This window comes from Hippopotamus amphibius, chromosome 10 (assembly GCF_030028045.1).
Source record: "Hippopotamus amphibius kiboko isolate mHipAmp2 chromosome 10, mHipAmp2.hap2, whole genome shotgun sequence".
In the NCBI taxonomy this organism is placed as follows: domain Eukaryota; kingdom Metazoa; phylum Chordata; class Mammalia; order Artiodactyla; family Hippopotamidae; genus Hippopotamus; species Hippopotamus amphibius.
In genome coordinates this window covers 68,713,288-68,727,266 of record NC_080195.1, presented here as the reverse complement: position 1 = coordinate 68,727,266, position 13,979 = coordinate 68,713,288, and the positions used below count along the sequence as shown (strand labels likewise).

The following is a 13,979-nucleotide window of genomic DNA, read 5'->3' as shown; positions in this document are numbered from 1 at the left end:
AATTGATACAGCCACTATGGAGAACAGTATGGAGGTTCCTTGAAAAACTAAAAATAGAACTACCATACAACCCAGCAATCCCACTACTGGGCTTATACCCAGAGAAAACCATAATGCAAAAAGACACATGCACTCCAATGTTCATTGCAGCACTATTTACAATAGCCAGGACATGGAAGCAACCTAAATGTCCATCAACAGAGGAATGGATAAAGAAGATGTGGTACATACATACAATGGAATATTACTCAGCTGTAACAGCATTGAAACTGGGACATTTTTAGAGACATGGATGGACCTAGAGACTGTCATACAGAGTGAAGTGAGTCAGAAAGAGAAAAACAAATATTGTATATTAACACATATATGTGGACTACAGGAAAATGGTACAAATCAACCTGTTTGCAAGACAGAAATAGAGACACAGATGTAGAGAACAAACATATGGACACCAAAGGGGAAAGCGGGGAGGGTTGGGGGCGGGGAATCAATTGGGAGACTGGGATACCAAATTGTACACTCTAAATATATGCAGTTTATTGTAAAAAATAAACAAAAAGTTAAAAATAAATAAATAAATAAATAAATAAAATGGTGCTGGGACAACTGAACAGCCATATGCAAAAAGAATGAAACAGGACACCGTCTTACACTATACACAAAAATCAGCTCAAAATGGACTGAATGACTTCAACATAAAACCTGAAACTATAGAACTCCGAAAAGATAACATAGGGGGTAAGTTCCTTGATATCAGTGTCTCAGCAATGCTTTTTTCGATTTGACACCTAAGCAAAGGCAATAAAAACAAAACAAGTGGGACTATATCAAACTAAAAAATGTCTGCACAGCAAAGGAAAGTATCAACAATATGAAAAACCAATCTACAGAATTGGAGAAATTATGTGCAAAACATGTAACTGATAGGAGGTTAACATCCAAAATATATAAATAACTCACACAACTCAACAGCAAAAACAAATGATCTAATTTAAAAATGGGCAGAGGATCTGAATAGACATTTTTCCAAAGAAGACATACATATGGCCAACAGGTACATGAAAAGGTGCTCAACATCACAAGACATCATAGAAATGCAAATCAAAACCACAATGAACTATCACCTCACACCTGGCAGAATGGCCATTATCAAAAAGACAAGACATAAAAAGAGTTGGTGAGGATGAGAAAAGAAACTTCCCTGGTGATCCAGTGGTTAAGTATCTGTGTTCCAATGCAGGGGACATGGGTTCGATCCCTAGTTAGGGAGCTAAGATCCCACGCCATAGGGCAACTAAGCCCTGAGTGCCATAACTGATGAGCCCATGCCCTCGAGAGCCCAAGGGCCACAACTAAAGAGCCCATGCACCACAACTACTGATCCTGCACACTCTGGAGCCCACACATCAACACTAGAGAGAAGCCCATGTACCACAACAAAGAGCCCTCATTTCTCAACAAAAGATTCCCGCATGCCACAACAAAAGATCCCACACGTCGTAACAAATATCCCGCATGCCACAACTAAGACCCAATGCAGCCAAATAAATAATTAAATAAATATTGAGGGAAAAAAAAAAGGATGAGGAGAAAAGGGAATCCTTGTGCACTGCTGGTGGGAGTGTCAACTGGTAGAGACACTATGGAAAATAGTATGGAGGTTCCTCAAAATAATTTTTAAAAACCACCATATGATCCAGCAATTCCACTTTCACTTCTGGGTATTTATTCTTAGAAAATAAAATCACTACCTGAAAGAAAGTTATCGGCAACCCCATGTTCACTGAATCATTATTTACAATAGCCAAGACATGTAAACAATCTAAGTGTCCACCAATGGATGAATGGATAAACAAAATGTGGTATGTATATATATACACATATACACACATACACACACACATACTCTAATGGAATGTTATTCAACCATAAAGAAGAAGGAAATCTTGCTATTTGCAACAACATGGGTAGACTTTCAGGGCATTATACTAAGTGAAATAAGTCAGACAGAGAAAAACAAATACTGTATGATCTCACTTACATGTGGAAATTTTTTTCAATCTTAATTCACTGATACAGAGAACAGATTTGTGGTCGCCAGAGGCAGAGGTTGAGGGTCGGGGAAAATGGGTGAAGATGGTCAAAAGGTACAATTTTCCAATTATAAATAACTAAGTCCTGGGGACATAATGTGTAGCATGGTGACATTTAACAAAACTGTACTGTATATTTGAAAGTTGCTAAGAGAGTAGATCTTAAAAGTCTCATCATGAGGAAAAAAATGTAACTATGTATGGTGATGGATGTTAATTAAACTTACTAAACTTATTGTGGCAATAATTTTGCAATTTAAATATATATCAATCATTATGGCTTTCAGCGATGGTGAAACTGGGGAAATCCCAGCCAGGGGAAGGACCTCAGATCTCATTGTCCTCCCAGCCTTTCGACCCTCCCTCAAAGACCCTCAATAATATGGCTTGATTCCAAAAATAAGTAAATAAATAAATATCATGTTGTACACCTAAAACTAATACAATGTTACATGTCAATTATATCTCAAGATTAAAAAATTTATCAGTATTTGGCTCACCAATTACAATAAATGTACCACATTAATGCAAGATGTTAATGATAAGGAAATTGTGTGTGAGGGGAGGGAAGGGGGGACAGAATGAGTAAATGGGTGCTCTTTGTAGTATCCCTTCAAATTTTTGGTAAACCTAAAACCACTTTAAAAAATAAAGTCTATTAATTTAAAAAATAAGTAAGCTGACAGTACCAAGTGCTGGTAAAGTTACAGAGCATCCAGAAGTCCCATACATTGCTGGTGGGAATGCAAAATGGTATTCTGGAAATCAGTTTGACAGTTAAACACACACTTACCACATGACTCAGGAATCCCACTCCTAGGTATTTGCCCTAGAGAAATTAAAACTTCTGCTCACAAAAAAACCTGTATAAAAATATGTATGGCACCTTTATTCCTAATTGTCAAAAACTGGAAACAACCTATATGTCCTTCAATGGTTAATGTGGGAATGGATAAATAAACTATTGATATACACAACAATATTAGTGAATCTCAAAGGCATTACACTGACTGAAACAGCCACTCTCAAAACATTAAAACATTACATACTCAGTGACTACATTCATGTGACATTCTGGAAAATGCAGAACTACAGGTAGAGAAAACAACATTACCATGGCTTAGGGATGGGGATAGGGAGTAACTTCAAAGGGGACAGCACCAGGTAATTTTTGGAGTGATGGAACTATACAGTATCTTCACTGTGATGATAGTAATTATGAGTCTATACAGATCTTGTAACTCATAGGACTGTACACCAAGAAAAAATGATAAATAAATACAAATATACACACACACCTCCCTTTATTACAGTGGTGGCTGCAAAAATGTATGCCTTTGTCAAAATTCAGGGAACACTTAAAATGGATTAATTTAATTATATGCAAGTTAATTGTCAATAAAACATTTTTAAAATGGCAAAAAATTTGGACACTTCACACACACAAAAAAATATACAACAGCTAATCAACATATGAAAATACTTTAACACCATTAGTCATCAGGGCAAAGCAAATTAAAACCAAGCCCAAAAGTCCATCAACAGAAGAATTAGATAAAATAATTGTGTTATATTCATGTAACAGAATATTACTTAGCAATAAAAAGGAACAAACTGCTGATAGGTAGAAAACAGGAATGAGTTTCAACATTTTCGTAAGCAAAAGAAGGCAAACAAAAGAGTACACACTGTACGAACAGGCAAAACTCTCTCACAGATATAGAAATCAGAAAACTGGTTGTCAGGAACAGGGTGGGAATAGGGACAGCAGGCAAAGAGAAGATACAATGGTAAGGGGCATAAAGGAACTTTCAAGGCTCGCAACAATGCTCTATTTCACTGAGATATTGGCTGAATATGTTACATTAGTCAAAGCTCATCCGATTACACACCTAAGACCTGTGCAACCCGTTTTATATAGTTATAGCTCAGGAAAAATCACAGATAAATACGTTAAATTCTGCTAAAGATTATGGAAAGTGGCATTTATTCCTTTTTCTTTCATTGAAACCTGCGGTGTGCGGGAGAAAAATATGAAGCAAGATTCCAGTACTGCCTCAAACTCTAAAAACCATGAAACACACTTAACAAATACCGTCAAGTCTAAAGCAACACAGGAGCAAGTTAATGCTGACACACTTGCCGCTTCAAATCTCAAACAGGATGTAGATTTCCCAAAAGTTAACTATCACTATCCTAAGGAACACATCCAACTAGATAGTGATACTAGTTATAGGAAAAGAAAATATGTCTCTGAGGAGGCCTTGTTTCATTCAGCAGGTCAGAGAGAAAAAGGAGAAAATAAGCCATTACTTCTCAGGAAAAGGAGACTGCTGAAATGAAGAGGACCTAAGGAAAGAGAAGACAGTAGGTTATATAACATAGAGACGTAACACCTAAAGAGCTCTCTGGTAATCCACGTCTGCCTCTTGAAGGTAAATTACTAAAGGAAGATTATATGACCCAAGGGTAAAGGAAAATACACATTTAGTAAGATACTCCTTAAGAAAACAAAGCCAACAAAAAGCATCCATCTACTTCCAAGAGACTGTGTGTGTGTGTGTGTATGTGTGTGTATTTAAAATGATATATATATCTTATTTTTACTCCATTCAGTATTCTGAAACATAAAATAAAACATACAAAAATATATAAAAGATAATATTTTCTTAAAATAATGTATTTTTTTTTCTATTGGCAACAATTTTACTGCATGATAATATGCAGTACTAGTAAATTTGTAGAAATATGGGAGCTCTCATTGGTGGCAATATAAATTGGTGCAAATCTTCTGTGAGACAATTTTTCAATATTCATTAAAATATACAAAGTTCCTTAGACCCAGTAATCCCACTCAAAAATAGTTTCCTGTTTATGAAAAATGAAGGTCTTGCAAAATTGTTTCTATTAGCAAAACTCTAGAAACAACCAAACTGTCTAATATCGGTGCACTAAGTGAATAAATACTGTATGCAGTATATTTTTGGAGTATTGCAAACACAACAAAAAATAAAGAGGTAGATCTAAATAGAAAAAACAATTTAACGATATTACTAAAAACAGCAAAACACAGAATGAGATGTATTTCATGATCCCTCTTAAGCAATGATCAAAAAATAATATAGAGTCATATGTGGGCAATATGCTTTTTTTCCTTGAAAGGAATGAAAAAAAAAAAAAACGGTCAGTAGTGACCGCATTTAGGAAACATCTCATTTATTATTTTCTTTTTTTGCATCCTGTTTAAAAAGCAAATACATTATTTAATAATTAAATTTTTTAATAATGTTAGGGAATTCCCTGGTTGTCTAGTGGTTAGGACTTCGTGCTTTCACTGCTGAGGTCAGGGAACTAAGATCCTGCAAGCCATGCAGCACAGCCAAAATAAATAATAAATATATAAATAATGTTAAAGCAACTAATACTAACAAGAAATCTTTCCTCTGAGAACAAGTTATAATAAATGGTTAACTTTTCTTGTCTGTAACATAAAAACACACATATTCAAGGTGACAAAGTCTGTTATCCTAAAATACTGCTATTATGAGCTGAACTGTCTCCCCCAAAATTTATATGATATTGACGTCCTAACCTTTAATATGACTGTATGTGGAGGTAGGGCCTTTACACAGTTAATTAAGTTTAAATGAGGTCATAAGGGTGGAAACCTAATCCTACAAGACTAGTGTCCTTATAAGAAGAGGAAGAAACTCCAGGGATGTGGATGCACAGAAAAGAGGCCATATGAGGACACAGCAAGAAGATAGCCAGGGACTTCCCTGGCGGTACAGTGGTTAACATTCCACGCTCCCAGTGCAGGGGGCCCAGGTTCGATACCTGGTCATGGAACTAGATCCCACATGCATGCCCTGAAACTAAGAGCTCGCATGCCACAACTAAGGACCCTGACGGCTGCAACTAAGGCTCAGCGCAACCAACTAAATAAATTTAAAAAAAAAAAAAAAAAAAGAAGAAGAAGAAGATGGCCATCTGTAAGCCAAGGAGAGAAGCCTTAAAGAAACCAACCCTGCCAGCACCTTGATCTTGGACTTCCAGCCTCCAGACCTGTGAGAAAATAACTTGCTATTGTTTAAGCCACCCAACCTGTGGTATTTTGTTATATTAGCCCTAGTAGATTAATATGTATACCCCCAATTAGAAAATCTGAGAAAAATTATATATATATATATGGGGGGGGGGGGTTACACCAAGTTCAATCATCTGTTTTTATACACATATCCCCGTATTCCCTCCCTCCCTTGACTCCCCCCTCGAGTCCCCCCCACCCTCCCTGCCCCAGTCCTCTAAGGCATCTTCCATCCTCGAGTTGGACTCCCTTTGTTATACAACAACTTCCCACTGACTATCTATTTTACAGTTGGTAGTATATATATGTCTGTGCTACTCTCTCGCTTCATCTCAGCTTCCCCTTCACCCCCTGCCCCCTCCCAAACCTCGAGTTCTCCAGTCCATTCTCTGTATCTGCTTCCTTGTTCTTGTCACTGAGTTCATCAGTACCATTTTTAGATTCCGTATATGAGTTAGCATACACTATTTGTCTTTCTCTTTCTGACTTACTTCACTCTGTATGACAGACTGTAGTTCTATCCACCTCATTACATATAGCTCCATCTCATCCCTTTTTATAGCTGAGTAATATTCCATTGTATATATATGCCACATCTTCTTTATCCATTCAGAAAAATTATATTTTTAAAACACTGACCATGAGTTGTGCCAATCAAGAAAAGGAAAAAAAAAAAACTTATAAAGTGCTATCTTAAGCCTTATTCATGAGAACTCTACAGTAATACTTACTAGTGATAAAATTAGTCCAGATTTATAATCAAGATATCTTTTAAAATATAGTTGTGTCAGGGTGGGATGAATTGGGAGATTGGGACTGACATATATATGCCACTGCATATAAAATATAACAGGTGAGGACCTGCTGTATAGCATGTGGAACTCTATTCGGTGCTCTGTTGTGACCTGGATGGGAGGGCAATCCAAAAGGGAGCGGATATGTGTATACACACGGCTGGTTCACACTGCTGTGCAGCAGGAGCTAGCACAACATTATAAAGCAACTATACCCCAATAAAAAAACAAATAAATATTAAAAAATATTTTAATATATATATGGTTGTGTCACCCTTTAAAATATACCCTTTTTTTTTGACTAGAGCTCATCATTTATTTTTTTTTTAATTTTAATGGTGTATTTTATTTAACACAGTATATTCAAAATGCTATCTTTTTTTAAAAATTTTTTTAAGCTCTTTATTGGAATATAATTGCTTTACACTCTTATACCAGCTTATGAGGTACACCAAAGTGAATCAGCTGCATTTATGCACATATCCCCTCCCTCCCACAACTCCCCCCCACCCTCCCCATCCCGGCCCTCTAAGGCATCACCCATCATCGAGTTTAAAATATACCCTTTCAAATTTACAAAACAAGAGAAAAAGAGCAAGGGATTCTAATAAGCTTAATATTCTCATATGTTTAAAATACAATACATATTACAATAATGAGATTTAAATTCATGAAGGAAACAACCATGCATAATAACATATTCTTAGATTTAAACTGAAAAAGACCCTAACCTCAAAGCATCACTTCAACACATGCCAGAAATAAATTTAAAACCTATAATTAAGATAAAAAGAGTCACAGAAGATGAACAGTTTGAAGGCTAATAATATAGTCTAGAAGAGAAAGATTGGTGGTCTAGACAAGTTGAGCTGATGAAGATGGTGGCTGATTAAACACAGGATGTGAAAGATAGGGCTCATGGATCAGGTTAAGGGTTTCTGTTCTGAGCAGCTTGGTGAACAGTGGTGGCATTTTCTGCTATGTGGGCCTTGAAGAAAGCCTCTTTGAGTTTGGGGGCTGCCAATGAAACATCATAACTATGCTATTATATGTCATGATACTCATTTTTTACATACAGAGGAAAGGTAGCATAGAGATGTTATGAAAATTGCCAAACAATAGCACATGATCTCACTCACGTGTGGAGTGTAAAACACAAAACAAACAAACAAAAAACAGATTCAGATACAGAGAACAAATGGGTGGTTGCCAAAAGGGAGGGGTAGGGTAGGCAAAATAGGTATAGAGGATTAAGAGGTACAAACCTCCAGTTATATAATAAATAAGTCACAGGGATATAATATACAGCATAAGGAATATGGTCAATGATATAATAACTTTGTATGGGGACAGATGGGGACTTACGGTAATCATTTCATAATGTATACAAATGTCAAATTAAAATGTAGTACACCTGAAACTAACATAATATTGTATGTCAACTATACTTCAATAAAAAAGAAATAAAATAAAATAAAACCTACAATTATAAAGCACAAGAAAACAAAAAAAAGGACATATAAGAAAATAAAAATTCAGCTTTATTAAATTATTTTAAACATACCAAGTAACACCACATACTTAAAAGAAAATAGCTTTTATTTACCCCCTGCAAAGAGAGATCCCAGTGTTCTGAGCTTCTGAGTTTGGACAGTGGTGACTGAACACAAACATCCTCTGATTTTGCATTTAACATCTTTGTTATCTGAAACCAGGATGAGAAAATAATAAGTTTAACTGAAATATAAATAAGAGCTGAATGAGCTAACAACCATTATACTACCTGCATTAATATTTTGCTATTAGTTCTAAAGAGTTTTAAATTCAGTGCTTAGTTTATAGGTAGTCAAATATGTCTATAAAAAGCCTCTCACATTCAGTATAAAAGGTAGATAAATGAAATATCACAACAGCTTCTTAACTGTTCTTACATGCAGTTTTTCCCCTTCTAATCTTTCAAATTAGAGTTCTCTAATACACAAATCTAAGTATGGCTACAATCTTAAAATACAACAATGGTGCCCATTTCTTACACATAAAACTCTTAACAATCTGGGCTCTCTGACATCACCCACACAACACAAACTCTACACCACAACCACACTGAGTTTACTTAACCTTCTTCAAGCATATATCTCTAGACCTTTGTACGTACTGCTCCTTCAATCTAGAATGCTTTTCCCTCTGTTTCTCCTCTGTTAAATACCTCAGATTCTGCAGAAAAATTTTCTCTTATCCACACAATTGTCACTCCCACACCAAGGTGTTTCTTTCTCTGGATGTTAGAACTCAGTAATGTGTATTAACACATATCATACTATAATAATTTGCCTTCATGTCTGTCTTCTTCTCCAGACTGTGGAGGTCCTTAAAGAGAGTACCCTGACTTAGTCACCTTTATGTCTCTGAAGTGTGTGGCTCATGATACACTGAAAAAACAAATGAATGGATAGATGGATTGTAGCCACAAGTTTGAAATCATTTGTTTATAACTTAAATAATTTAACTTCCACATTATAAATGATGGTTAAGCATCAAGTCTAGTTTATTACATAACATATAATAAGCACTATATCAACTACAACCAGTAACAACCATAAAATGATTTCAATGAGAGTAAAGCATAAGTTTGGAGGATAAAATAAATTTGAAGAAAGGGTATTTCAACGCTTTTATTTCATTAGCACCTCGGAATTAATCCCTCTGGGCACCGGTAATGTCTTAATTATTTATATCTAGTCTATATAAAAGGTATCTCTTTATAATTCTTCATTTGCAAAAACCACATTATCTCTAAATCAATCATTTCCTTCATATTCTTAATTAGGGAACAACAGTTGTTTTCTCAGGGAGTAAGACAAGGGCTTCAGGTGTTCATACCCATAGATCCTTTGTGAGTAGGATATTTGGCCTACATTAGATACTGTGGCATACTGTATTTTCCAGTGATGGCTGTATCAGTATTCTACAACCCACATGCTCTTCTTACAGTGTGATGCTGACCAGTTCTCCAACATCAGGTGCAGTCTATGTTCCTTTCCCTTGAATCTAGGCAGGCCTGTGACTTCCAAGACTAGATCATAACAACCATTATGTATAGCTACACTGTTTCAGCCTGGCTTTCATGAATCAACACCTGTGTGTTCTCCTTCCTTCCCCCCTCTTTTTTTTCCCCTCTCTCTCTGTTTCTCAGTATAGGCGTCCTTGGGGGCCCTGAGCCACAGGTTAAATCTAGGATACCCTGAAGCTGCTGTGCTGCAAAGATCACAGGAGAAAGCTAAAAAGAACAGATATATACCAAGATATCTGAGTCTTCCAAACACAGATATCAAGATAAGTGAGTGATCCTTTAAGATGATCCCAGGCCCCAGCCTCAAAGCAAACCTAGCTAACTCCAACTGAAACCAAGAAAAGCTATCTCCAATTCAACACTACCCAGACAGCAGATTCATGAGCCAAATAAGTTTAAATCACTAAGTTTGGGGGTTATTTGTTACACAGAGCTAGTAATAACCTAAAAAGATACCAAGTTCAAACCTGAAAGAGAGCAACTGATACTTTCAAAAGTTGGGTAGGGCTTCCTAGGTGGCGCTATGGTTAAGAATCCGCCTGCCAATACAGGGGACATGGGTTTGATCCCTGCTCCAGGAAAATCCCACATGCCTCGGAGCCACTAAGCCCATTCGCCACAACTACTGAGCCTGTGCTTTAGAGCCCATGAGCCACAACTATTGAGTCCATGTGCTGCAACTACTGAAGCCCACGCACCTAGAGCCCGTGTTCTGCAACAAGAGAAGCCACAGCAGCGAGGGGCCCACACACCGCAAAGAAGAGTAGCCCCCATTCACTGCAACTAGAGAAAGCCTGTGTGCAGCATCAAAGACCCAACACAGCCAATAAATAAATAAATAAATAAATAAATAAATAAATAAAAAGAGTTGGGTTTAGAAGTTGAGTATTTTATAAAATGAGTATCTTATAAAAGACTGTTGATATCGTCTGTGGAAGACTTTATATTCTTTTTTCCACAGTAATTCACTTTTATTATTTTATCTATGAGTGGATTAGACTCAATGTTAATAAATTATTTACCCTAATAAATATTCATGTATACTTCCATTAGGATGGACACAAAACATAATTTACCCTATCTTCAAAAAGAAGAGCTCTCTTCTTCCCCTAGAAGTATAGACATATGAAATCTGGAAATTTATTAAAACTCTAAACAAGCATCAAAAGGTTTGAAAATCAAAGTACAGTTGACGCATGAACAATTCAGGAGCTGGGGCACCTATAATGAGCCCTTCATATTCATAGTTCCACCACAGACTGTGCAATACTACAATATTTATTTTTAAAACTTCTGTGTGTAAGTGGACTGAAGCAGTTCAAATCCGTTGTGTTCAAGGACCAACTGTATATACATACAAATATTTATAAACAGGGACATAGACTATATATTACTTATAATATAGAAAAACTAGAAACAATAATAAAAGATCAATTAAATAAAATTATTGGTAAAGACAAATAATGAGATACTATACAGCTGTTATTAAAACACATGTTCCAAAATAATTAATGATATAAGAAATCATTTCCAATATAAGTAATAAAGAAAATCGTATCTACAGAATGATATCTCTTTTATAAGGAAAAATAAATCCATGTATGGAAAACAAATGTGAAAGGATATGCACAAAAATGTTTACCAGTGACTAGCTCTGAATGCTGATTTGTAAGGAGTGATTTTTATTTTCATTTTTGTGTTTTCCTACAGTTTCCAAATGTTTTATTTTTTATTTCTTTTAAGAATTTTTATTGAGATACAGTTAACAGACAATAAACTGCATATATTTAGAGTCTACAATTTGGTATCCCAATCTCCCAATTCATTCCCCCTCAACCCTCCCCGCTTTCCCCACTTGGTGTCCATGTGTTTGTTCTCTACATCTGTGTCTCTGTTTCTGCCTTGCAAACCAGTTGATTTGTACCATTTTCTATATTCCACATATATGTGTTAATATACGATATTTGTTTTTCTCTTTCCGACTCACTTCAATCTCTGTATGACAGTCTCTAGGTCCATCCATGTCTCTACAAATGTCCCAGTTTCATTGCTTTTTACAGCTGAGGCATATTCCGTTGTAAATAACATCTTTATCCATTCATCTGCTGATGGACATTTAGGTTGCTTCCATGTCCTGGCTATTGTAAATAGTGCTGCAATGAACACTGGAGTGCATGTGTCTTTTTGAATTATGGTGTTCTCTGGGTATATGCCCAGCAGTGGGAATGCTGGGTCATATGGCAACTCTATTTTTAGTTTTTCAAGGAACCTCCATACTGTTCTCCATAGTGGCTGTATCAATTTATATTCCCACCAACGGTGCAAGAGTGTTCCCTTTTCTCCACACCCTCTCCAGCATTTACTGTTTGCAGATTTTCTGATGATGTCCATTCTAACCAGTGTGAGGTGATACCTCATTGTAGTTTTGATTTGCATTTCTCTAATGATTAGTGATGTTGAGCAGATTTTCATGTGCCCGAATGTTTTATTTTTTAATAGGAATAACACACAACCATTACAGGCAAGAAAAAAATAAACAAACATTAAAAGCTCCAGGAACACCTCCGCTGTAGCTTTCTGGTCAATAAATTACAGATCTAAACCTCTCAGTCTAATATTATACACGAGCGGCAAGAAGATGTTAGGTACAACTAACTACTCTGTCAAATTTTTTTACACTCACTTTTTTCTTAATGATTAAATCATAAAAAATAATGTCTCTCTCTTTGCAACAATCTGATCTATTCTTAGACAAATTTTAATCACAGTCTCAATTGTGTACAATCAACAAAGATTCTAAGCCACTAATGACTCTGCAAAGCCTATATTATAATTCCATTGTAAGGATCAGAATGGATTTCTAATACTTTCAAGTATTTTCAACAGTCTCCTAATATTTTAAAGATTGAAATGTAATCTTTTAAGGCAAAAAAGCGTTCTAAATCCCCCTTCCTTCAAGTTATACTTAAATACATTGAAAGAACTCTAACAACTTCTCCAAAACAAAGCTCAAGAACATTTATTTTACATACTAACATTCAAATGTAATACTAAACAAGCCTTTCAGCAGATCAGTTCACACAGTTACTTTAAGGTTCATTTTATACCTAATTCACTACAGTATGCCCTCAAAAAAGAGAACGCTATCAAAAGAAGATAATGGGGAGGGATACGCTGGATTCTCCTGACAAGTTACACATTGCTAACATATGCTCTTTACACCTCTGCCATGTTCTTAATACAGAACTTCAGAATCTTAAGCACTTATTTGTTCAGATACTACACAGATGTAGACCTATTATTTAGAGAAAATTTGGGGTCTGCTTACAGGTAAGGCTATGACTTATCAAGGAAGAATGAAAGTCTTATTTTTTAGTTTTCCATATCAACCTCCCCATTTAAAAATCCAAAGACTATGCATCTTCCCATTAGCAGAATTCAAAGTGTTCACACTCTTACTCTACATCTATGCAGAGATATAACCCTTGAGTTAATCTAGCTCCAGCTCCTATCAAAAGGCCAGGAATACCCCCTTGAGTAATGGAAATAAAAATAAATAAGTGGGACCTAATGAAACTTCAAAGCTTCTGCACAGCAAAGGAAACTATAAGCAAGACAAAAAGACAACCCTCAAAATGGGAGAAAATATTTGCAAACGAATCAACAGACAAAGGATTAATCTCCAAAATATATAAACAGTTCATACAGCTCAATATCAAAAAAATAAACAACCCAATCAAAAAATGGGCAGAAGACCTAAATAGGCATTTCTCCAAAGAAGACATACGGATGGCCAAGAGACACATGAAAAGCTGCTCAACATCACTAATCATTAGAGAAATGTAAATCAAAACTACAATGAGGTATCACCTCACACCGATTAGAATGGGCATCATAAGAAAATCTACAAACAGTAAATGCTGGAGAGGGTGTGG

General features: G+C 35.8%; 1 protein-coding gene across 8 annotated transcripts in view; it reads right to left on the bottom strand.

Moving 5' to 3' along the window:
- SENP7 (SUMO specific peptidase 7) overlaps positions 1 to 13,979 on the bottom strand; it is a 171,905-nt gene that overhangs the window by 122,683 nt on the left and 35,243 nt on the right. For 6 of the 8 annotated variants that reach the window (XM_057696791.1, XM_057696789.1, XM_057696792.1 and 3 more), the window contains one exon: positions 8,581 to 8,679. The exons of the other annotated variants lie outside the window; for them this stretch is intronic. In XM_057696791.1, coding sequence (XP_057552774.1) covers positions 8,581 to 8,670 — 90 coding nt within the window. In that variant the 5' untranslated portion in view covers positions 8,671 to 8,679. The remainder of the gene's footprint in view (positions 1 to 8,580; positions 8,680 to 13,979) is intronic. 8 annotated transcript variants of the gene reach the window in all.